Source organism: Alligator mississippiensis, chromosome 2 (genome assembly GCF_030867095.1).
Source record: "Alligator mississippiensis isolate rAllMis1 chromosome 2, rAllMis1, whole genome shotgun sequence".
Lineage (NCBI taxonomy): Eukaryota > Metazoa > Chordata > Crocodylia > Alligatoridae > Alligator > Alligator mississippiensis.
This window is the reverse complement of record NC_081825.1, coordinates 27,162,003-27,188,598: the sequence shown is the minus strand read 5'-3', so window position 1 is coordinate 27,188,598 and position 26,596 is coordinate 27,162,003. Positions and strand designations below refer to the sequence as shown.

At 47.9% G+C, this 26,596-nt stretch overlaps 1 protein-coding gene across 1 annotated transcript in view; it reads right to left on the bottom strand.

Moving 5' to 3' along the window:
• The window catches only part of LOC109280672 (golgin subfamily A member 4), a 170,699-nt gene that overhangs the window by 54,043 nt on the left and 90,060 nt on the right, over positions 1 to 26,596 (bottom strand). The window contains exons 15-17 of the mRNA XM_059721155.1: positions 25,323 to 25,505; positions 10,577 to 10,625; positions 8,275 to 8,405 (exon numbers count right to left, since the gene is read on the bottom strand). Of these exons, the coding sequence (XP_059577138.1) occupies positions 8,275 to 8,405; positions 10,577 to 10,625; positions 25,323 to 25,505 (363 nt within the window). The remainder of the gene's footprint in view (positions 1 to 8,274; positions 8,406 to 10,576; positions 10,626 to 25,322; positions 25,506 to 26,596) is intronic.

Sequence of the window (26,596 nt, the reverse complement as noted above, 5' to 3'; positions counted from 1 at the left end):
CCTGCAACAGCATCCGCCCCCTTGCACCTGCGGCCCTTTGGCTGCATGCCTGTCGGACCCAGACGGGGACTGCATGGCCACCTGGGCTGTGCTGTGGTCACTGCAGCAGAGCCTCCTGCACCTCTGGGCCAGCTGCCAGTGGGCTGTGGCTGCACAGCTGGCCTTCAGGCAGCACTGCTATTATGTCTTTTGGTGTCCCCGCTCTGCCATCTGGGTAGCTATTGTCCAGAAGATGCACTCCTTGAGGTGGCCCACTTTGCTTGTCCTTCTGGCCCCAAATGGCCAGGAGGCCAGCCACCTTGTCTGCCCTCCAGCTGGGTCCCCGGTGCTGGCCCTGGGCAGGTTCCTCTGCCAAGGCCCCACCCCTTGTCTCACTAACAGAGATCCTGGTGTTTCCTGTTTAAACATTGCAAATTCCCTAATAAAACCCCCCAAATTCTCTCATTAAAATACCCCAAATTCATGTTCTTGCACAATTAAAATGAAACACCACTGTATAGAGAGAGATTAGTTGAGCAATTTTTTATTTATATATTTACAATTTTAACGCAATTTGGAAGCCTACCAGTGCATCTATCATCATAATAAAATGAATTCTAAATATCTATGCACTTTGGCATTTGCTTTTTGATTTTTTATCATAGAAAAATCAGAGCTGCCCCTGCCCCCTTCACTCAGCAGGACGTGGGGTGCTGAGCAACACTGATATGCCAGTGCCATGCCCCTGCTTTTGCTCCTCACTCCCAAGCCACAGCCATGCCAGGGCCTCTCACTCCTGTCCCGCAGCCCCTGCCTGCCCCCACTAGCTCCCTCCTGGCAGCAGCTCCATCCCAGCACCAGGACATGAATCAGCAGTAAGCTGTCCCATCCATTGCTTTGTGGCTCTGAGCAGTGCCAACCCTTACTGTTCTTCCTGTGCCCATGCCCCAGTGATCCCCATGCCGTTCCTGGTAAAACCTTGACTGGGGCTCAGGGACTGGGCTGAGCAAGCCCCTTCCCTTCCAGGCTGGCCTCCCCCCACACAGCCTGCTCTAGGGGGGGGCAGGAGAGCTGCAAGCCCAGCCCTGGCAGCCTCTGCTATCCAGAGTGCTCCCCCAACCCCTATCTCTTTCTCACACACACCTCTGCTGCCACCTCTAACCCCTCAGCCCATCACACCCCCCAAGTGGTTCCTGAGACCAGAAGCTCCCCCAAGGCTGGGTCCGCATGTCCTAGCACCAGTGTGGGCATGGCACAGGGCCTGTCCCATCCCTTCTCGCAGCTGGGCATACAGGGTGTGAGATTTGGGGGGGAGGGGGATGCAGAGCTGGGGAGGAAGGTGTGTATCAGAGGTGTTGGGTTTGTGGGTGGGATTGGGGGGTTTGTGGGTGGGTGTAGCGGTGGGTTTAGGATTTGTGGGGTAGGTGTGGGGCTTGTGCAGGTGTTTGGGGTGGTGTGGGGTTTGTGGATGCATATGCAGTGTAGGATTTGTGGGAGTGGTTTGGGGCTGTGGGGTTGGTGGGTAGCTTGTGGGGGAGTTTGTGGGTGTGGGGAGACTGTGTTGGGGTGGAAGGACTGCTCGGGGGGTCCCCCCCACCCCACACAGCCCCTTCCCCTATAGGAGCAGCAGTGGCCATTGGGACACTTATGACCCACTGCTGGCAGAGACCTCTGGCAGCGCAGCACCACCTCAGACCCAGGGGCTACACCTGATACAAGGCACTGGCTGAGCCAATCACCATCAGGCCAGGCTGGGCCAGGTCCTGCCTCCATATGCGCTGCACACCAGCAGGCTGGGCCAGCTCCATGGAGGCAGAAGCCTGCCTGGCCCGATAGCCTGCAGATTCTCTGGAGGACCCAGCCTCTGGTTGCTTCAGACCCTGCCCCACTTTTTTCCAGTATGTTATTCAAATATGAGTTTCTTAAGGATATCAGGATGAATGATATTACCCAAGACTATGTCAAATGCATACATAGTCTTCAGGATGGCATCATCAACAGTAGGACTGTGCTAGCGTGTAGGTTCACCAGAGGCTTATTAGACAGGGTTTCATGTGCTGAATCCAGGCACAAAGCATGCACGCTACATGCTTTCCTACCAAATTATCAATACGATCACATAGGCTAGGCACAGACATTACACTTAGTGCATGATAAACTCGCAAAAAACGCTCTACAGCCATAACCAAACAGATGGTCAGGTCACATAGAGAGCTGTAAAAATGTCGGATCCCACTCTAAGATAACCCTGGACAGATGTGGTATCAGAGTACAATGCTGTAGGTTAGAGCACGGCTAGCTCCAGGAACTCTTTTTTTGTCAAACTCCCACATTGTTTGCTTTATTAGTAACCATTTTACTGAAGTAATTTTTCCTGGCTAACATGAATAATAATATCCAATGGTCTTGCTTTCCTTAATGTAGTGTTGCTTTCTTAGAGCCACTCAGCAACACACAAAAGCCCTCTGGGAGACAGAAATCTATTATGATGTTCCCATTAAGAAACACCTAACATTCTCCAATGGAAGGAGAGGGAATTCTCTCTCTGCATTCCCAATCTGCTGCCTGCAAAAGAAACAGCTGTGGTTTTATTTCCCCATCTAAACGCAGTAGATTCCCTAATATCCGTACAGAAGTTAGGAAGTCAAGAGACATACAGGGGCCCCTTCCTGAAGCCCTGGCATTTTTGCAATGGTTTGTGGGGGGGATCTTGTCTTTACCACTCCCCTAAAATTTCCCCCTCCTATGCCCATGTTGCTACCAAGGACTGTCAGGCTCTGAACTGCACCACAGAAAGAAGACATTCAGATTTTGGTTGAATTTTCCACCTATGGCTGCAGGAAGGGACAGCATGTGTTCCCCCAAGATAGATGTGCACCAGGCTCATCCCATACATAGGAAATTGGAACTGATGAGATTTAGATACTTCCTGCAGTTTTATTTCTGGGGCTTTAACATTCCTTTGCTAGATCTCACCTTCTTGGCAGCTGAGATTAGAGATCTCTCCATCGACATTTCTGAAGCATGATGCCGATCTCGTTTGTTAATTTTTTCTCAATATCCATTCCTTTTTAGCAAGTAGAAATGTAGCCTTTTCAGACACTAGTAGTTGTCAACAAGGACACAACCTTTGTTTCTCTGTGCTCTTATCTTAAAAGCAGTCTGTCAAAGTGAGTCATGCTGTACATGCCCACTTCACTCATCGTGTTCTATGAACCAATGTCTTCTGTTCTATGGAAGGCTGTATCCCACATTTTGTGTAGAGAAACTGATATCTAATGTGACTGTTAATCATACAGTGACCTGAAGCAGTGATCTTCATCCTGGCCTCATTGTGAAATATCTGTCCAGGTGAAATAGTAGAAGTCCAAGGCTACTTTCCCATGTTAGTAACAGCAGTCAATCTTAAAAATCTTAGGTACAGATTTCTTTGGGGCAGGCAGCATAAAATTCTTGCAAAAATAAAACCAATGACTTGAGCTGGTTTTCCTGTTCATTTCATAAAGCTCTCCTTAGCCATGGAGCCACAGATGAGCATCCAAGTATGTCTGTAGCAGTTATATCTCAGTGCTTGCAGCACCAGAGGACACTGAAAATGTGAAGTGGTCTGAAAAGCTGGTATTTACTTCACATATCTTTGGAGTCTTTACAATAAAGCACTGTTAGGAACAGGATCTGCACGAATCCTTGATAGGATGTAAGACGTATTCAGAAGACCAGTTTTGTATGCTTGCTCTTAAAACATCCTTAGTTCAACCTAAATTTACCTTTGTTGCGCATCATTTTATTCAGATCATGGCTAGCTGTGAGCTGCAGCCCAGCAAAGGAGAGGAGAGGAAAAGTGATCTCTTTCCCTATACCAGACCTGGCAATGGGTCACCCTCATCTCTGGGCTGCATCCCTCCCCACAGCCCATCACAAAGCAACCCATGGAACTGACACAGAGCCTGGGTGAACCCCCAGCATGCACAGGCATGACCCAGGCACACGCACACCCTTCCAGGGAGCCCCAGGGCCAGGCACCCTGCCACCCAGCATGGCCCCCTCCCCTCCCCTCCCCTCCTCCTGCACAGGAGCCAGGTGACAGGGACCAGGAGATCAGCACTGAGCTTGCGTGGAGCCAACCACATGGCCTCCATGGCTCAGGTACTGCTGGAAGGTACTCAGACCATGGGCACCTTGCGCTGAAAGGTTTTTTTGGCCATTTCAGGATGCCATGCCCGTTGGGGCATGGCCAGCTGCCTCTGTGGTGTAGATCAAGGACCCTTGAAATTTACAAGCCAGACGGAGCAGGGGCATTGCCAGAATCATCGGGTGCTGCTGGAAGGCCCTGGGAATTCTGAGATTGTGGAAGTGACCTGAACAGCAGAGCCCAGGTGATGCAGGAGCAGGCGCCACAAGCAGCTGAAGTGAGAGCGAGAGCCACACACTGGGAGCCACACCAAGCATCCTCCAGTCCTTCCATCCATCCATCCACCTTCCAGCCTTCTACCCACTCCTTCACAGTCAGACCCTCACCTACCCTATACATAAATCATAAATCTGCTTAATTGACACCTCCTTGCCATACCTCTCAAGGTCACGCTGCACTTCATGAGACAATCGAGCCTTAGCAAAGCTTCCCCAAGCACTTGTGCGTAAACAGCTCCCCCTCCCTCCAAAGCACTCATGGAAAGGCAATGATAGCATTTATTGAGCTCAGCAGGCAAAGGGTAAAAAAGCTCTGAGTGTGAACCATGGACTCCTGGCACCAGGGGCTGCGAGACTGGGACAAAGAATGACCCAGGACATGTCCGGGGGGAATGGACAGGCTGGGGTGTGCTTACACCCAGCCTACCAAGTCACATGGCCAGGGGCTCCAGATCACTATCCACTCTTTGGAGGAGACAACCTGCTGCACAGCTGAGTTGAGAGAGTTGCAGTGCTAGGATAGGGAGTTTATGCACAGGGCTCTGGACTGCTTGGGGCCCACATATGACATCCCTGACTGGCTCCCATGGAGTGGCAAGACAGGCTGCCGCACAGCCCCCCACAGCATGCCAGACCCAGTCCAGGGACTCTTCCATGGGGTAAAAGGAATGGGAGTCTAAGGAGGGGGACCTCAGGATGATGGCAGTGAAGGAATGTTCCCCACTGTGCCCTGACTGGGAGATGTGCGGGGCAAGCAGCTGCCAGCACAGGAGATGCGGTGTGTGGGAGCTGCTGACCCAAGATCCAAAGAGCCAAGAAGGCACCCAGTAGGGCCCATTCCAGGGAGAAACAGTGGGTGAGGGTAGTGGCACTGGGCTGCCTCAGACCCAGTTCCAGGGCTGTCAGGGTTGCTGCCCCGCTTCCAGCACCAGATCACTACCCCCTAGTGCTGGTGGTCACCCCATATATGCACTGATCCTCCCCCCAAGCAGTTCCACGCCAGTCCCAAAGGGATGCAGGAGTGGTCAGAACCAGGGGGAAAGCACGGCTCTCCAGCCTGCTAAATCAGACTGTCACCAAGATAGCTTCTGGCAGCAGAGCCCACGAGCCACACCTTGTCCACCTGCCAGCCAGGAGGCCCAGGGGGAGAGGTCTTCTGCTCCCCATGGTCCCATTCCTGGATCAGGTCCCAGGCAGGGGAAGTGGTGCAGCCTTGGTGGGGATAGGCAGCCCCCAAGTTTGGGACAGCTCTCTGACATAAACCCCAGGCATGGGCAAGGTAGTGGGTCCATGATCCTCAAAGGGGAAGATATGGTCCCAGGGGCAGGAACTAAGGGCCTGGGTATCCCATGTGAGATAGCAAAGAATCCATGGCACCTACTATGGTGATGCTTCCCACCCCACAGCCTCCCCACCACCAGACCAGCAGCTCCCTTCTTCCCTGAGGCTCTCTCAGACTGACAGTAGGTACAGGATCACACAGCTGTCCAGCTCCTACATGGAGAAGCCCCATTCCCCCTTGCCTCCAAGGTCTCGTGTTTGTTGAGTTCAGCCCCTGGGGCAATGCCCCTGACTCCTCCTCCCCTCCAACCACCCTTCCAGGTTCTTTTGCCCCTCTTAACCCCTCCCCACCCCCAAACTCACTCCTTCCAAAGTTTTGCTCATTTGTATTAATTTGGAAGAGGGACCAAGTTCTGCCATGGGAAATGTTCAACAGGTTTTCTTTATTAAACACAAAAGTTTTGGCAGCTGCAATGTTTTATTAAACCAAGTCACATCTCTTCCTCATGCCATGTTCCCCCGCACGCCGGTGTTTGCCATTGGTAGGGGTTGGGGAGGGAGAGGGAAAGGGGATGGTGCCCAGGCTGCCTGGCTTATGAGCAGCACTGCCTGGGATGCAAGGCTAGAGGAGCCTGGGGCAGGAGACCTATTGTGCAGCCAGGGAAGGGGCATTCAAAGCCCTCTGGCCCTACTCATCTAGGGAGGGTTCGTGGTCCACAAGGGTGAGGGTCTAGATGGCCAGGGCTTCATGGATCCAGACAGCCTGCCACTGTGTGGGGCCAGGGCCACCAATATCAGCAGGGGTCTTGCCCTCTGCCCCATCCCTGTGCCATGTGTGCCTGTGGTGCCAGGCCCAGTCCACATTTTGGTCCAGGATTCATAGAAGACATCCCCCTGGTCTTGAAGATACTGTGGAGGACCCATGCCAAGATTAAAAATTATGCCTAGTTCTCCTTATCCATGTAAAGGCACATGCTGAGGGCCCACCCAAGGAGTGGGGAGTTGCACAAGATGTGGAGCTGAAAGTCCAGCTGAAAGTCAGTGGCCCAGTCCCGAAAAGTTGGCAGTCACAGGGTGCGCTGGGTGGCCATACACAAGATTGCTGGCTGGTGGCTCATGGCCATGAGGGTGCATGCCATGGTGAGCAACTCCCACATGAGGTCTATCTGGGCAGTCATGATGTCCCAACAGCCTCCAGTGAGACTCACACTGGGCAATCAGCAGGACTCACTACAGCTCCTGAGTCTCCCTGCTTGGGCACGGGTGGCAGGCACCATTGCAGGGTGTGTGCAGACCAGGATATTGAGGCACATGCAAGCCACAATGGCAGGGGATTAAGGCTGTGGTGGCCCATGCCCAGTAGCCAATCAGGGATGGCTCTGTTCAGGAGTCTTCAGCTACCCAGGGAACCCATGGGGCACACTGGGAGGCATGAGAGAGCACCTCCTCCTGTCCCCCAACCTTTTGGCCTCAGCCAATGCAGGCAGGCTCCAAGCCCTGCCCTGCCCCTAATCCCCACCCCCCATGGAAGGGCTACCTTCTGTTGTATTCAATCCCAAACTAACCTTGGGTGCTTAGAGTAAAGCTCAAAACTTAGAGCAATTCTGCCTTGGTCTTCTTGAACACCTGTACATAGCCATACCGAGTACCTTGTGAGAATATATACATTCCAGTTCAAGGTGGCATTTTTTTCTTTTAATTTCCAGAATTAATCCAGATCTGAGTGTCAGTGGCAATCCCATTAGCCTAACTATTCAGCTCAAGAAACACAGACTCTTTGATATTCCAGGCTGCAAACTGTTATCAAGCATACTTAATCTAAAACATTGTTTCTACCCTGGACATAACTAATATGCATGAGATGGGGTAAAATTGTGCACATTCATAAGGGCAAAGGACCTTCTTCCCCTTTTCTCGTGAGGTCATAATTGTGATTGCTATAACAAGCATACTGACAAACTATGTGCTAAAATACAATACTTAGCCATGGGAGGGAAAAAGCATATATGGTTTGTAGACTTTTTTTGCTGTCAAAAGGGTAAGCTGTATTGTGCCACAGGCCCACAGAGAAATTCAAAAGACACATTGCAGGACAGCATTTTCCCTCTCTGGGGGATGGCAAGTGCATGAGGGACATTAACTTTTCTTACCCTATTCTAGCTTTCAACTTTGGAGCATTTCCCTAATGCACTCAAAAGGTTTGTGTCGTGGTTGCAGCGCTGCCTAATGTTGCAATGTGCCCAGTGGAGACATCTCTCTCATCAGAAGCAGCTGGGCCCTTAGCTTATTCACTAGAGGTTGAGCACTAAGCCATGAAAGAAGCTAATGGCTAAATCTCATCTACCCAGGACCCCAGAGACAAAACACCTTCCCCCAGCAGCTAAGAGATAGATTAAAAATTCTGACCAGCTCCCAGGGAAGCTGGGGACATGCTCTAGAAAACCTAACCATCCGAACAAAGGCTTTGGATGCAGCACAACTGCCCTGTACTACATTAGAATGCAGGCAGGCTGAAACGGGTGGAGAGATTGCAAAAGGCAGTGATGAAATGCTTTGAGACATGAAGAGATTGGATCTAAAATTATGTGATGAGAATTTACTCACTACAGGAGGCACAGTCTGAGGCATGTCTTGTGATGGCTGAAAGTTATCCGTAGTGGTGCAGACTCTGGAAATCAGTGACCCACACAAAGACAAATCATGGTCCTCTTCAGAAGGCAAGGAAGTCTGAGAGGCTACCAGGAAAAAAAAAATCAACTCTTTAAAGCTTTGTAATCACCCCATGTTTATTTTCTTTTGCTCCAAATCAGAGCAGTACAGCTGGCAGCCTGTGAGCCATGAGCGGTTAGGTTGCAGCCCCCAGCTCTCACTCAACAGCCACTCCTCCACTGCAACAGCAGTCAGAGTCTCTGGGCTCTCTCTCCCTTTCCCTGCTGCCAATTGCTGGCCTTGTCCAGGGTAGGGCGACCACACATCCCTAATTGGGTGGGACAGTCCTGGAACAGGAACATCAAGTCCCAGTCCCGGGCTGCATGACTTTGGGACAGCATTTGTCCCAGATTCACAGCATCATGAAGGGATCCAGGTTTCCCCTTGCAGGCTGGCAGTGTCCCAGCCTGCAAGGGGCTGCCAGGAACGGGATGCAGGGGGCACCATGTGTATGTGGTTGGGAAAGAACTGGGCAGTGTGGAGAGTAGCTCCTTTCAGGTAAGTCTATGGGAATGGAGGAGATGGGGAGGGTGGGGGGGCAGATCAACACCCCCATGGTGAGGGAGGGAGGGAGTGAAGCAGGGGATGAGGGTGCTGCCCAGCCAGGGCAGTGCATAGACCCCAGAGCCAGGGCAGGGAGCGGGACAGAGCCATGGGTGGCCACTCCAGAAGGTGGGAGAGGGCAGCTCTTCCAGAAGGTAGGGGAGGGCAGCTCCCCACCACTGCACACCACCCCCAGGGAGAGGGGCCTGGGGGGCCATGTGCCACCCAGATTTGTGTGCAGGGCAGGGGCAGATGTGGGCCACCTGCTGCTGGCTCAGGGCTCCCTGCTCTGCTCCTCTTCCCCCAGGAACCCCTCACTGCCATGACGATGAACCCCCTACCTGCCTGGCATCAGCTGGGGTGGTGGTGGCATGGAGTTGTGCCCCCCACTACTACTGGGTGGGCCACGTGGCCATCACGGGGCTTCCAGGGAAAATGCAGCAGGGCAGGGAGCCTGCATCTGCCTTGGTCCTGCTTGGCTCTGGTGGGGGTGGGGTGTGGAGGGGGAGGCAGGCATGTGTACCACCTTTGCATTTTAAAAAGGTGGTCACCCTAGTCCAGGGGGCAAGGAACCATGAGGGGCTGAGGGTGAGTCTGGGCTGCATGCAGGGGGTAGGGGGTGGGGGTGGGAATTGCACCTGTACATGGCAGCAGTGGAGGGGTCACACCCAGTGCAGCAAAGGGTAACTCATCTTGTGTGGCCCACATGTCATGCAGCCCCTGCTAATGTGGCCTCCAGGGACTTGGAAGTTGGATGGCCCTACTCTGAATAAAAACCTACTTGAAGTGGCTTTTTTATAGTTCTGCATTTCTCAGTGTCCAGACAGTGTTGTGTCTCTGGATAACAAGGACTCCAGAAGTAGTGATATATAAGAGCTTTTCTGGCTGCAAGTTCTATATATGTATCTTTACAATAATGACCGAACATCCAAAAGCATGCCCTGGGCTACATATGGAAGGATACTCTGGGGAAAGGCTCTTCTTTGTTGATCTAAAGTCCAGGTAAAGAATCAAAAGTTGTATTCAAAAGACATAAAGGACAGGACTGAGAGTAATGTTTCATAACATACTTCATCGTGACCACAATCATTCCTAAAAACTGTGTTATTTGGGGCATGTGTGTGTGTGTGGGGGGGGAGGGGTTAACTTACTCCAAGAAAATGTACACTTTTCCCTAAAAGCTATACTTCACATTTTACAGATTCTAACATTTTCTATTAGTTCATTTTTGCCCTTCATAATGTTTTCAATATTCTTTCCACTTTCCTCAGTTTTCTTTTAAATTAACTGTGTCTTCTCATGCAATTTCTACAAATTACGCATGCCCAGAAAGGAATATATATTGGAACAGTCCTTAGCATTCGCCATTTCAAAAAAAATGAAATCACACTTTGAAAAGTCCTGAAAAAGCATCCACATTTTTCCTTGTCAGAATCTAAGAGGCAACGTTTATCAGTAAAATAAATGTTTAGAAAAGTGCTTTAATAACTAAACGGGAACCATTTTACCAAGCATTTATGCTCAACACAGATTCCTCTCTTTCCTATCTGAGCAAAATCTTTTTCTAAACATCTGCAGTATTACATGTGTGGTCAGAAGCCAGTTTCTAAACTTTCCTGAGCAACAAGCCATTTTATTTTAACATGCTACTAACCTTGATTGTATTCCGTCTTTTCAGGTACTATAATTAGTTGGGATGCTCTCTGTAAGAATAGACATGAAAATAATTATTGAACAAACTGGTTATCTGAATCTCATATTTCACCAGAAAGGACACCATGACCAATATTTTAATGCATATTTTATTTTGTACTCTTCACTATTTTTATCCCCTTTTTGAAGGTCAAGGATAACAGATCCACCCTCAATGGATTTGTCTTCTGGTATTTGAAAATAAAATCTCATCTCTTCTTTCCCCTCTTTGTTTCCCCTGGGGTCCAAACTGAGTACAAGTCACCTCTGACTGTTTCTATAATGTCATAACTAGTGGCATGATTCTGTGATGGATCTGGGCCTTAAAAGGGTGTCAAGGCACTCAGCTGCTCCCTGGAGTGACCAGCAGCACTCCCAGCTCCAATAGGAATCCAAGACCCAAACTAGCTCTCCTCTCTGTGTTCTGGGAAAGCTCAAATTCTGACCCTTTTGCACAGATTTTGTTATTATATAGTACTGGGACTGATGTTATTCAAATATGATGCACAGGGAAGTGGAAGGAAGTTTCTTAGAGATAAAGCTGTGTTCTACAGCTTTGTTTCAACTAAGTGGTCCCAGAAGGTACCTCCAAACACACCAGCTAAGTGAACTCAGCTGCTTTGTTCATTTATTCCCCAGTCCTTTGAAACAAAGCGCTTCCTCGGCTGGACACATTCTTTGCCTGGAGCTTTCTATCTTAAAGTATTCAGGGAAACATGAAAAACATTGTGTCCCTTGAAAGGTGATAGACACTATTCTTGGCCTTACACAAAGCTAGATTAAAGATGTCTTCCCAGTCCTGAATAAGGGACTGACTGTACCTGTACGGGCTCAAAAGCAGTTCTAGAAAAACATAAAACTTCAGAGACCTCTCCCAGTCCAAATTCCACCAGGGTCCATGTTTCATATCAGAGGGCACTTCTGTGGATGAGAGGTGGAATTGGATCTGGGTTTCACCCTTGTTCCCAGAACTATTCATAGATTTTTACCAATGACTCTAATGTAAAATGCATAAGTGATCCTAGAACCCAGGTTTCCCAGTACAGTGACCTCATCACTGAGCTACAGTCATGGTGCTTCTCACTTACTCTCCTGCCTTGCTCCATAAATCTTGTATTTCTATCTCCATGGTAGCAAATATGCAACAGAAGGGAAGGGGAATATTCAACAGAAGTCCCCCATCCCAGTCTTGCTGGTAGCCTTGTAATTTAGGGACTCTGTTCAGAGTTGAGAAATGTAGGCTTGAACTCTAAAAGCTGAACTGGGTATTGAACCCAGGTTTCCCACTTCATTAGCAAATGATCTAACTGTTAAGCTATTTTATAAATTGTGGATTTAACTTTCCTATTTCATAAAATGTGGCTAACTGAGCTACCTCAGTCTCAGAGGGATATAGGCTGTGAATCCAAGTCTCAGAAGTATTTAACTCGCATCAAGAGGTAGTCCAAAAGAGAGTGTGCTTCAGGCCGCTCCCTATCTTTGGTGTTTCCTGTTTGCTATCATCCTTTGTTCAGCAAGCTGGTTGGCATGCATCCCAATCCTGGCCGCATATCACTTCCCATGCACTGAAAGAGGGACTTCAAATAACAGTCTATTCTACCTGTTAGGGGTCAGTGCACTAAGGCACCTAAGTTTGATTCTATTCCACTCTGCTCAAATTGGTTACTGCGAGAGAGGTGGGCAAGTCATCTTCATCTTTACTGCTTTTTTGAGACTCAACTTTAAGGATAAGATGAGCCTGTGTCACAATGGTGGCTGTATTTATGGATTTTCAGGGACTTGAACAGGGTGGAATAGAATCACACGTAGGTGCCTACATCCACTTAGACATTTAATTGATGGGACAGAATCCTACCCTTAGGCCCTTTGTTTAGATTTGTGGATTTCACCTCTTGAGGCAGATGACTATGAGTTAGGCATTGCTATAGTAGTACCGCTGTACCCAAGTCTGTTTATGGATCTGAGCCAAAGCCTTTATTGAGAAAGAGAATGACAACAACAGTAATTATTATGCCAGGTGCATAACAAACAAGAGGAGAAGCTCTCCCTGATCCAAAGACTTTCCAATCTAAATGGAAAATATTTAAAGCAGAAGCACACAAATGAAATGCAACAAAAAGGATCAATAGTGGGACTGACCACATGGTATGAGTCTTATGATTCATTATTTGTGTTGCCACTGTGCCCAGCGGCCCCTGTCATGAAGCAGGACCCTATTATGCTAATTACCATCTGAACACAAAGCCAAAAACAATCTCTGCACCATGGAGCTTACATAGTAATTGCTAAATACGTGCTTTTTATTATTTTTTTTTTAGAAGCTTGTCATGTTTTGTGTTTAATTATTTCAGCCATCCAGTTAATTATCACTTCACTTCAAAGAGGGCTCTGGGAGGAAGTCATATTATAGTTTGGCAATAAACTGCAGTTCTTCCTCCACCTACCCAAACTCTTCAAGTTTGTATCAGACAGGTGTTGTCTTACCACTCTGACACAAAATAGAAGTGATGCAAACTTTTCTAAGCCATCTTATTAATTGTAATGAAGTGCATGCTGTCTGTAGATGTACACATTGAAATCAGCTATTCTGTTCAATTATAACATTTTCAAAGCTGTAAACTAATTCATAAGAAAAGTTCTGCATGCTGCATAAAGTGAGAGAAAACTCTGAGCCTCATTTAATGTGAAACGCAGACCTGGATCCTAAAAAAAAAGAATAAGTGTGTGTGTGTGTGTGGGGGGGGGGGGAATCATGAGCGTATTAGACCAATTTATATCTTGGCATTAGTAGAAAACATAATATTTAAACAAAGACATCGAAAGCATGGCTCAATCATTCAACAAAATTTATTTTATCACTAGAAAACACTTTACATACATAATACTGGGCTGTGACACTAACTAATCAAAACAAGAAAATTCAAAGTGATGGCTTCTTTGCTGTTTTTGACTCAGACTAGAAACTCGGCAAGTGTAAATAATTGCAACTCCACTGAAGTCCCTGGAGTGCAGGTGAGTTGCACTATCCAAAGATATATTCTGGGATACTAACAAAGTCACGGTTTTCATCTGCATCATATGTTATCATATGTGATGCAAATGAGTGCAACAAGTTACACAATTTATCAGTTGTAATTCAGTTGTGAAGGTCAGCTGTTATAAGCAAAACATTTCTCTCTAGTTGCTTACAAATTCACACTGCACTGTTAATCGCTGGAAGGAAATGGACAGCATATTCTTTGAGCCTGATTCAGCAAAGGACTTAAGTACTTGCTCATATTTAAAACCCATAAGCAGCTGATACATTTAAGACCTTTGCTGAACTTGGTCTTTTAGTAAGTGGATTACACAGATTAATCTTTGATACAACTCCAATGATGTGGAAAAGTAAAAAATGGGTCCAAAATAGCTTCCCTGTGATCTATAATACTGATTTTTAGATCTGACACCTCTTAAGTCACAAAGCAGAAATGGTTTAAAAAAAATTTAAAGTCAGCTGAAACTGATGGAAAGATTCGCCTTTATTTCATAATGGCCATCATATTAGGCCCTAATGTCACTGAAAAACATGGAATTTGATCTCAGCAATAAGACAAACAGGTGCATCTAATCTAGCCCTAATGAGATGCAATATATTAGACCTTAAGCCTTCTACTGATTAAGAAATTAATAAAAATAATACTCAGGCTGCACTTATAGCTGGAAAAAATTCTGTATCTGTGGCAAATATATTTACAGCACACTTTAGTGATGATTTACAAGGTGTATCTTAGTGGGCAGAAGGAATGTGTGTGTGTTAAAGTTTCTTTCTTTAAGAGACTGTTGGAAAGCTGGACATAGCTTTGGACCGTTAGAGTAGTCTCTGCTAGGAACAATAGCAGCAACGCATAAGCAAAATTGTCAAAATGAAAAATAAATTCAATTTACCGCCTGGCTGCATAATATAGTGCATGATTCTGGAAACAAAAGAATGTATCCGTTGATAGAAATTCATACTCACTCACTGTAACAGGGGGCAAACTCAGGGCTGGGTGTCAATCCAGCCCACCCACCTGTCTGCGTAGGGCAGTCCACCTAGCCTTGCCTGCCACAATTTTGCTGGTATAATAAATTGGTGGTAAATGCAGGAGGCTGCCCTTTATATGCCCCAATGCCAGGGGACACTATCCACAGCTTTGTACCATACCTACACTGTGTGGCCCATGCCTCGCAGATGACATCCAGAATGTTATTGTATTTTCAGCCTAAAGCCAGACCAAACTTAGTCATCGGTCAGGCCTCTTGCATACATGCACTCATACTACCCCCCCCCCCCCTCACTGGGACCCCTTGCACTCTGCCCTCTCTCACAGAGCCTCTTACTCATGGCATGATGCTGTGCCCCCTTCACTCTGCCCTGCTCCCTTTTGGAGCAGCTCCTGTAGGCCATGGGACTTATCAGACTCACTCCTTGATGGGCAACATGCAACCTGTTGGACCTCTCCCATGGTCCTCATCTGGGTAGTGGTCAGTCAATTAGCCATGCACTGGGCTAAGCTTGCCCTGGCACCTCACCAGGCCATTCTACACACACAAACACACAAAAAGAAAATCTTGTAGAGGTTGGCTTATGCGCTGCTCTTCTGGCCGTCCTTCAGCCCGACTTAGGACCTATTAACGCACAGTCCTTCAGGCCGTAAAGATGCACCCTATTTTGTGTGGGCTGCCTCTGTTCTCATGCCCTCTCTCTAGGCTACACAACTGTCCCCTCACCCTGGGACCTCCAGGGTCTTACACCCCAGTGGGGCTCAGGTGGCTGTAGCCGTGCCCGGCCCCCACTCCTTCACCGGGGTTGTACACCCCCTGGGGCTCAGGTGGCTGCAGCCAGGCCTGGCCCTCCAACCCACAGTGTTGTGCGGTCTGGGGTTATTGAGATGTCCCTACCTGCCTTTCACTGGGGAGGTGAACGGTTCTGGTATTTCATGGGGGCTGTCCTGCCACGGGCATTCCCACCAGGCCTCCCTACCCCAGCAGGGTGCAGTTTCAGGTTATGCCCAGGACCAGGAGCTCCTCCTTCCCCATAGCTCCTTCCCTTACCTCCAGGATGTTCCATGAGCAGCAGGAGAGCCAGGTGGTGTTGCTCCCTCAGCTACAAGCTGCTAACTGCTGGCTCTGCCTTGCTGACCTTTGTTTGAAAATGATTGCCTTAACCAGGCACCTGCTGGCTGCCTGTCCCAGCCCTTAAAGTGGCAGGGACCCAAAGGTGCACTGCCACACGCACTGTCTTTACTGACGCATTGGGATTAGTACTTGTTAAGTTACGGCTAGAGCGTATTGGGAATTTTCCAACCTAATAGTTTTACACTGGACTACATTTCTTCATTGAGACCTAAACCTTCTGTGGAAACATACATCCCTTTTTGGACCAGAGATGTTTCCTGGGCTCTGGGCAGCATTTGTGGTCAAACCCAAAGATGTCCACCCATGTTGCCAAGTCTAATGATTCAGGTGCTCAAACCCAAGACTTTTCTCTGCTTCATCAGATCAGGGAGTTCATCCGCAATGTCCCAATACCCTAGGTAAGTACCCTAATCACTGGCCTATTAATCTTTTAATTTCTGACTGAAGTTGTTCCACTTTGTCTAAATATTTATTTCTTTTGAGCAGGGACTCAGAACAAAGCCTTCCACGTCCCAGGTAAGTGCTCTAACTAAAGTCAAACTTGCTTTCTTTTTCTCAACCCCTCCTGTTGGATCAACCAGATTTGAATAATTAGTGTAATGAGACAACAGAACCATGTAAATATGTATTTTTAATTTATTGATAGGCTTTTCTACAGTGTTCATCCAACATGGCACTATTGGACTAGCTAAAAACATTTAGTAATTTATCCTCAGAACAGCTGTAAGAAACAGTACAGTGTCACTTCCACATTCTGGCGTATTAACCATTTACAATCAACATGAGTTGAAAGAGTTCAGTGATTCTAGAACTGCACTTGCCCAAGATCATACTCAAAGCAAAAGGCAGAGCCAAAACCAAAATGTTCAGTTCTGTAACCAGATCATACTTGCATCTTACATTGAGAATATTTCACATGGAAGACTATATTAACTTCAAATATCACATACACTAATAATATATTAAGCATGAGGTCTGGAGAGGAACCTTAGGAGTCTAATGTGATACTTAGATGGATTATTCTCACCCAAATCCAAAAAAAGGGACCCAAGTGACCCCTGTTCAGTAGTAGGCACCTAACCTTAAAGTCCTCTGAATTCAATCAGCACAGCCATTTTGGTCCACAAAGAGGTCTATGTGCCTAGAGTTAGATTTGAGGGTGTGTATGGAACTAGGTATTCAACCCCTATCCAAAAACTCCCACTATAAGATTCATAAACTGAAGAGGCACCTGAAATATGCCAAAGTCCCCAGAGAAGCTCAATGCATTAGGTATGCTCCAGGCACATGTCACCTTGACAGCTTCAGGGCAAAGCAATAAGAGCTGCCATTTGAAAATGCAGTCAGTGATGATGATGACAGCAATGCCACCCACCCTTTACATAACAGCATTGTGATTAGAGCACTTGTCCAGAAAGTGGGGGATCTGAGTTCTTGGCCCTCTTCAGCTGAAGAGGATTCAAACATCTCCTACTTCTTCCCATCTCAAGTATCACTCCCACTTCTTCACAAAGGGCATTTATACACATGTGCTTCTGGAGTGGGGGTGGGTGGGGATGGCTTTAATTAAAGTGCATGAAGCCACTCTAATGGATCAGCATGCCCAAAGTGGCAGTGGGGACACTTTATCTAAAGCTTGTCGAATGAGCTTTAAAAATAGTGCCCCTGCTGCCATTTTGAAGCACAGAGACTCTGACGCATGGGAGGCTGCTGTAGTACAGCAATTGCCATGCTCTATGAGACTCAATTAATCGAGTCTGCTCCAACACGCTGGATTTTCAGTACATTGGAGCAGCCTCTCTGCTTGTGTACAAGCACCCAAAAAGACTTAACCCCCTACTCACGGTGGAGACATCCTCTACTTTCTGCTAATGCTGAACTGCTGAGCAGCTGAAAGTGCACAACTTATGGGGCCAGGAGGAAAAGCAAAATCTGACTCTGTAACCCAGTAATTTGGCCACTCAGCTAAGACAGAGGGCAGAGGTGAAGAAGGGTTGATTCTGATCCTGCTGCTTTGAATGTGTATGCATTTTTGACTACACAGTCAATGGATAAAAATAAGAAACATCTGCGGGCACTCCTATAAGCATAGGGCTTAAAACCAGTTTCTTTGCTTTTCAGTGACAAAACATGTTTATTCACTAGAGTGGTCTCCAACCTTTTTAAGTAGGAGATCACCTTTGGCATTTAAAATCTACCCAAGATCTACCATGTGCGGCCACCACCCCCACTTCCCCACGCAGCAAGTAAGTCTGTGGGGAGGGAAGTGGGGGGGGGCAGATCAAAGGACAGGGGGAAAGAATTATTTGGGGGCATGCCTCCCCAGCAGGTAAGTCCCACCCAGCCAAGGCCCCACTCAACTTACCCCTGCTCCTACATCTGCAGCACTCTCTCTCACCAAGGGACCTCAATCTAGCCCCGCCCCTTCCCTCCCTCACAAACTGACCTGCTGGGCTGGAATGCACACACGCATGCATGCAGGCACTCAGCCCCCTACCCCAGCCTTGGATCAACTCCAAGAAACTCCGAGATCTACTGCAAGAGGCTCCGAGATCTACTGATGGATTGAGATCCACTGGTTGGTAACCACTGCACTAAAGTATTTATTCAGCTAGTTCTGTGCTACACAGTTCTGAGGACAAAAAACACTGAAATTGTAAATTAAATCTTGCATTGTAGGATAAGTATTAGGCCTGGGTGAATAGGGAAGCAGTCAATTCAGATTCAACCAATTTGGAGGACAGTGATTTGATCTGGAGATTTGGCCCACTGTCCCAAATCAATTTGGCCAAATCAGCTTTGGAAGATTCGGTGCTGATTCGGAGAGATTTGGTGATTTGGTCATAGACTATAATGGGGAATCACTGAAATACCTACAATGTGGCCATTTTGGGGAAAATTTGTATGAAAACAGCAGGGATGGTAGCCCCTTCTCAGGGCTGAAGCCTGCCAAGTTTCAAGGAGGTAGGTGCAGGTGTTTCTGGGAAACTGCACCTCAAACTGCTGAAAGCAAAACTTGTGTCATTTGTGTGTGTGTTAAGGTAGATTTGAATGAAAACAGCAGGGATGGTAGCCTGTAACAGGGGGCCTTCCCGATGCCAGTTAGATCTCTGCCCACCCACCTGTTTCTGAGCCAGACACCCACCCCTCTTTTGCTCAGACAGAGATAGCTCACAAAGGGAACAGAGAGGCTGCAGACACAGGCTTACATGCTGTTTCTACATTCCTCCCACAGAGCACTGTGATTGGAAGGGGACTCAGGGAAAGATCATAGTCACTGGCCAGCTACAGATGTCAGTCCCCCGCCCCCCGCCTCCCCTACCCCTCTTTTCAGTTTCTGTTTGAAAGACTGCCTTCCAAATCTCCAAATCTTTTTCCAAATTGATGGGGGGGGGGGTTGGTCTCCCAATTTGATTCAGATTTGGCGATTCAGCCTCCAAATCAGGCCAAATATTCTCCAAATCGAATCAGCGACTGAAGCTTCATACACCCCTACTAGGTATGTTTCTCTCAACTTGTATCATTTTGAGCTACTTTCCTGGAACCATGTCAAAGTCTGTAAGCTGGAGAGAGTAGTGCATGAATTACATATAGTATGGCTGGCTGGAAGCCAAGCTACTGTAGTTTCGTTTCTATCATTCTCTTAACTTTCATTCATTGTTTCCCTGTTACCAGACAGAATTTGAAATCATAATCTCTTTGGCTGTTGATGTATTATTAACCAGGAATATTCCTCTGGGAAAAATATCCAGAGATCTGATATCTCCCTTCTCTGTCACAGCAGCCCTAGCCCAATATTGCTGTTCTGAACAATACGGCTAGGTTTTTTCAAATGTTCTTTTGTTGCAGCAGAATTGGAGAAACCTGAGTGGTAGAACTTAATAGCACACACCTAGTACTACATCAGGCCATCTATAATTCTTCCAGTTTGAGAGGAAGTGTGCACAGGACAGGTACATTGTTTCTTAATACAGTGCTCCTTCACATCAACAGTACAGACATGCCTAAACAGCCTAGCAACTACAGCCAAGAACTTGGGGACACTTCCCAATGTGATCTTTAGTTCACATGCAACCACCATATCACTGAAAAGAGCTACCTACAAATGTGACATCAGAGCCATTTCAGGCAGAACTCTATTACCCATTCTGCACCTACATGGCACTTTTCCCAACCGCACGTGTGGTGTTTTCGGCACAGTTCACGATTCTATTACCCCTGCACTGTGGGTGAGAAAGCGTGCATACTAGACTACCCACTCCAGGAATTTTTTACATGCTCCCTAAATTTCATAAACAAGGAAACCCAGGCAGATCTATAATATCCAACCATGGAACCATCACTAAGGAAATACCTGGTTTCATTGAATCCATCCTAAAATCTCATCACCTGAAGACAAAGTCTTGTCCAAGACACAACAGACTCCCTACAAAAACTTAAAAACACAAACCACCTTCCCAGCTATACTCTCCTAACAACCATGGAGGTTACCAGCTTATATACCAACATCCCACACTAGGATTGCAACCCACTCAAGCCTGCCTTACATATCTACAAGAGCAAGATTACAACTCAGAATATAGACCTAAAGATATTACTGAATTTACATACTTATACACAATAACTTCAGTTTCAATAACCAACATTTCCTCCAGACAATGGAGGTTAGAATAGTGTGGTCATATCCAGTCCCCTATCCAAAACTCCTTTTCCCTTTAAGAAGCCAAGAGAAGGAGATAGGTAAGGCCAGGAGAACTAGAACAACCTACAGGACTTATGGTCAGTGAGATGGCTGGTGTTTTGCAAGGGAGAAGGCCTTGATTTCTCACCAGGACCCTTTTTTCCATCATGACAGAAGCTTCCCCATTGCATTACTCTCAACAAGTGACTATTAAATGCAGGGGGCAGTGACTCAACTTTAAGAGCAGCACTGGAAAGGGTACTAAATAGTGAACATATAAAGCAGTATATTTACAAAATGTAGGGTTGGAAGGGACCTCACGAGTTTATCTACTCCAATCGCCTGAATTGAGACAGGATCAACTGCACCAAGACTCTCCTTGATAAAAAAAAAATTCTAAATCATCCTTACAAATCTTCAGTGAAAGATTCTACAACCTCCCGAGGCAGCCTGCTCTAGTGTTTTATTACCCTTCTAGTTAGAAAGCTTTTCTTAGCATTCAATTTAAATCTTCTTTCCTGAAAATTAAGATAATTTCTCTCCGCAAGTGAGCATGGAGAACGACTGATCATCATACTACTTATGTACTCACTAGCATAAGTAGGGGTGAATAAGCAAGGTAGCATCCCTGGGCCACCAATTTAGAGGCTCCAGAATGACAGTTCCAAGGAGCCTGCATCACAGAGCAGCAGCCCACACTGCAGCAGCAGCAGCTTGTGTTCAAGGAGCCCATGCTGCAGGTGCAACAGCCTATCCATGGGGAGTCTCCATTGCCTGTCATCCCCTCTTCCTCCACTCAGGGCACCAACACTCCTAGTTATATTTCTGTACCTACTGAAAGACAATTTCCCTGCTCAGTCTTCTCTTTTGTACATTAAACCAGCCCAAATCTTTCAACCTTTCTTCATTGCTTATGCACTCTAAACCTCTTAAAATTCTTATTTCCCTCTTTTGGTTGCGCTCCAACTTGTCTGCAAGTTTATTAAAGTGTGGTGTCCAACACTTGACAGACTATTCCAGACGAGGCCTTACCAATGCCAAGTGGAGTGAAATAATTACTTGCCACATCTTATATATGAGACAGCTGTTAATACAACTGAATGAAAATCACTTTTTGTAAGACGAAATTCCATTATCAACTCATATGTAGTTGTGTTCCACAATAAACCTCAGATCATTTTCTGCAGTACTGTGGCCTAGCCAGATTTTCCCTATTTTGTATATGTATATTTGATTTCTCCTTCCAAAAAGTAAACTCTGTTTTTGCCTTCATTAAATTTCATTTTGCTGATTGCAGAGATTTCTGTAAATTATCAAGATCATTTAGAATATTCACTTGCCCTCCAGAATGTTTAGCATCTATAAATTGTATAAATTGAATCTTTAGTCTGCCATCTAAGTCAGCAGTTCCCAAACGCTAACAGACTGTGCACCACCAATTTAAAATGATACAACCTTAAGTACCACCAGCAATTTTTGTCATATAAAATAATTATAATAAATCTGTTAATGTGTACCACTGCCAGATTGTCTGAGTACCACTGGTGTACCCATACCACAGATTGGGAACCTCTGATCCAAGTCATTAAGGAAAATCTTGAAAGGAATCAGGCATCCGCCAGAATCCTAGGATTCCACTTGAAAATATCCCCTCAATTTGACAGCAAAACCCCATGGGCACATCCACATAAGCACACACGTGCATCTTACAGCATCTCAAAGCCCTTTGAGATGCTGCAAGAGGTATGTGTGGGAATGAAAAAAACATTCCCCATGCTGTAAGTTTGCAGCACGGAGACAAAATTAGACTCCTGGATATCCAGGAGTCAAAAAAAAAACAACACTCCACAGAACAGCGGGGCAAGGCACGGTCCCGGATCATGCCTGGAGGCAACCTGGGAGTCAGTCCTCCAGGAGAGATGCTCTGGTTTCTGACCAGAGCATCTCTGTGGTGCTCCTGCTGCCTCTGGCACTGTCAAGAGTAAGTTAGGGATGTGAGGCTTTATGGGTATGGGTGGGTATAGGTGGGTGTGAAGAATGGCAGGGGGTGTTGGGAGTGGAGGGGGTTGTCAGGGGCTATGCGGAGTGGCATGGGGATGTCAGGGAGTGTTGGGAGTGGAGGGGGATGTTGGGGGCTATGGGGAGTGGAGGGGGATGTTTTGGGGTGTGGGGAGCAGCATGGGGGTGGGAGGGATGTCCCAGTGGATGGGTACATAGAGGGGCTTGAGCAGGGCCTGCTAGGTGCCTGCCCCCCACACCCAGCCTCTGTGGTGTTGGCAGCAGCAGGCAGAGTAGCTGTGGCTCTGCTGCAGGCAAAGCGGGCAGTGACATGGTGCTATGCAACCCAGGCTCCATACATGCTGAATAGGCCCAGCCTGGCCCGCTAGTGCATAACCTTGGATGGGCTGGGCCAGGTCCATTCAGCATCTACAGAGCCTGGGTCACACAGCAGTGTGTCACTGCCCACTGTGCCTACAGCAGAGACACAGCCCTGAATAGCTCCACTTGCCTGCCACCGGCAGCACCACAGCCACCAGGTGGGGGAGCAGGTGTGTGGCTGCCCCAGAGCCATCCCTATGGGTGTGTGGGGCCCGGGACATATCAGCCCGTGCGGGGCTGGCAAGAAGGGGGGAGGCAAGTGGCCAGAGCGTGGAGCCAGCGGCATGCAGCAGCTGCAGCAGACCATGGCAACTGAGCCAGCACTGGTACCTGGCCTGGCCCAGCCTGGCATGACTCGCTAGCCTGGTTTTGCATTGGAGCACAACGTGTGGCTCTGGGAGGTGTGGCTCCTGTGCAAACACACACTATAAGGCATGCCTGAGCACCTGTTGCATGAGGCATGCCTAAGCCTCATGGAAAACATGCTCCACCAGCCTGACCCAACCCAATCTGAACCGGGGCTGTGCAGCTCGTGTGCGTTTGCACAGGAGCCATATGCCCTGTTCCAATGCAAAGCTGGAGTAGCTAGTCATGCTGGGCCAGGTCCTGCCATGAGCTGCCTCCCCATGGGCACCATGGGGCAAGCAGTGCTGCCACTGGAGGCAGGACCTGGTGCAGCGTGGAGGGACAGCACACCAAGCCAAGCCGGGTCCTGCCAGCACTGGGGCTGCTCACACTGCCTGGCCAAGCCAGTTCCATGGCAGCAGGACCCAGCTTCACTCAGCACACTTTCCCTGCCTCCATGGAACTAGCCCAGCCTGGTGGTGCAAGTGTCCCCAGTGCCAGCAGGACCTAGCTCAGCATGACACATGGTCCCTGCAAGTGGTGCCAGGCCCTGATGAACAGCACAGGCAGTGCTAGCTCTGAGCTGCTGGGGGCTGCTCTGCACCATGGGGGGGCTGGTAGCAGTGGGTTCTGAGCACCTCATTCTCACTGCTGCTGCAGGGGTTAAGGTGTGGGCCCTACATGGAGGGGGGGTTGTGGCCCTGCAGGGTAGCTGGGACCCAGTGGGGAAGTGGCCCTGAAGGGTGGATGGGACCCTTGGGGGGGGAGGGGTCTGTGGCTCTGCTGGATGGCTAGGACTCTGGGGGGGGGGGTCTGTGGCTCTGCAGGGGTGCCTGGGATCCTGTGGGGGGGAAGGGGCTGTGGCCCTCCAGGGGGGAGCTGGGGCCCTGCCGGGGCTGACAGTCCATGTGCTGTGTTTAGGGACTGCACCCTGTAGGGGCCAGGGGACACAACCCTCCTGAGCAGCCCCCCCACAAGTTCCCCCCACACCCACAGTCCCTCTGCAATCACCCCACACACCAACCCACATCCACCCACATCCCTCCTCATCCACCTGCCTCCCCCACCCCCCTTTCTGCAAACCCCACATCCCTCCCCATCACTCACCCATCATCTGAGAAGAAAACCAAAACCATACATCAATACATATAGATATTTAGAATGTATTTTATCATGATGATAGAGACACTGGTAGGTTTCCAAACTGCTTTAACATTGTAAATATATCAAGAAAGCATTGTCCAACTGATCTCTCTCTCTCTCTCTCTCTCGATACAGTGGTCTTTTGTTCTAATTGTGGAAGAACATGGATTCTGGGGTATTTTAAATAATGGATTTGGGATGCTGCTGCAGCAATCCAGCTGGCACAGGGGATAGCATCCCCAGATACCAATTAGCTGGGCCCTAGAAGCTCCTGAGTGAGCTGGGGCCAGCACAGGTGCTGGCCCCATGCTCTAGTTCTCCCTGGCTACAGAACCGGGAGGAGCCAGGCAGGGTTATTTTGCCCCAAGTGGCACAATTTGCCCCACGCCAAAGTGTATGTCCAGGCACACGCACTGAGGCAAAAATCCCCTGCTCAAATTTGTACCACTTCTATTGGAGCTGCTGCAAGGACATGCGCCTGCATGTACTGATGTGCCCTATGAGAGAAGTTTTTTAACAAGTTCTAGACGCACCTTTTTCTGATTTCATCTAGATGACCTTTCCATAATTTTCCGATACGAATGTCACGTGGAACAGCGTGAAAAGTCTTACTGAAATCAATATATATAGCATCAGCTATAAGTCCCCTTTATCCATTAGGCTAGCTACCCTGTGAAAGTATTGGCTTTTATTTCTTTATCTGATGCTTTCACCTGGATAGTAGGCACACACAGTGATCACCTCTAAAGACTATGGGATCAATCCACAGTTGAATAAACTAGAACAACACCAGTGACTTCCACAGACTTATATTGATTTACATCATGTGAAATATAATCCAATTTATTTTCTGGTAGTTGCTATTCTGGTTTCCCAACCATTACTCTAATTTACTAAGTTTTATTAAGGAAAGATCTATTCTACCATGTTCTGCTTAAAAAGCTCACACATAGAATATACAAATAATGACTTGTACAATAGGAAATTTATATGGATTTACCTTTTGATTATTTGCAGGTGTGAAGGTGAACAAATAGTCTGCAAGGACAGTATCATTCACCAAATCCTTTGCTTCTTCACTTAAAACAGAATCCATAGCTCCATGTCTATGCAATTTTCTGGCCAGCTGGGTAATCAAACTGTTTCTTTCATGGCATTTGCGAACAAGACAAGCCAACTTAGCCTATGTAACAGGAAAAAAAATTAAACAGATTTCAGTTCCCCATTGAGAGTTAGTTTGTATTTAAATATAATATGACCTGGCACATTTGACCCAAAGATTTCAGGACAGCACATCTTCCTGTTCTTCTTCAGCACATCTTCTGGACCATTAACTGCAGCAGCATCCTGAGCAACACAGACAAGCACACAGCTGGTAAGGGATAGTTCAGTTCTCTGTGCATAAGGGCCCCCTGGTGGCAAGATTACCAGCAACAGTATCACTTCACTAAGGGCCTTGTTGCATGTACTTTGAGACGTCCAAACCTTGATTGGCTCAGTACTAGCTTGGAGTTTGGATCAGCAGCACCTTTAGTCTAGAAACCTTCTCTGACTTTCCCCTACCTGAGCAGCCATGACTTGCCACTAGAGGCCTGGTGAGCGTGGAGGTCCCTTCCAGCCCTAGGTCTCTATGTTTCTCTATGCAGCTCACCTACTTCTGTTAGGTAAAAAGCTCTAGCCCTGCAGCTCCAGCATTGCCCTGCTCCACACACTGGATCCACATGCAGTGAGGCTGCTGCAGGGTGGGCGGTAGCCTGCTGCCAGGTAAATCGCTGTTCCAAGGTGGGGCAGCTATGGGTGGATCCAGGCTGTGGGCATGGGACAGGGCTAGGAGCTGTAGGTGGAAAGTTTCAAGGTTGTCTTCCTTCCATCAGCCACCATGAATCTGGACCCCGTTTCTCTCTCTCACACCATCTCCAGGGATGAGAAGAGAAAGAGGGGGACATTTTCCTCCTCTTAGCAGATCACAGCTCGGAGCGAGTGTGGGGCTCTCCTGAGTCTGCTCTGTAATGAATCCATAGAGCTGCCTGCTTTGGTCAGGCACCTCAGCCTCCCAGCCAGGCTGAACATTCCTGATGCTTGTCAAGGCTACCGGCTGAGTGGGGAAACTTGAGCAAAAATAGCCCCCGGCCCTGTCCCTGATCAGAGCAGCTGGCATGCAGCAGAATGAGGTGCGGGTGGGCTCAGAAAAGGTTTGGAGAGGTAGGATAGGCATTGCCAGGTCCGTGTTTGCGTGGCTCAGGTGACTTCTCCTTCAAACCTCTGGACTGCATG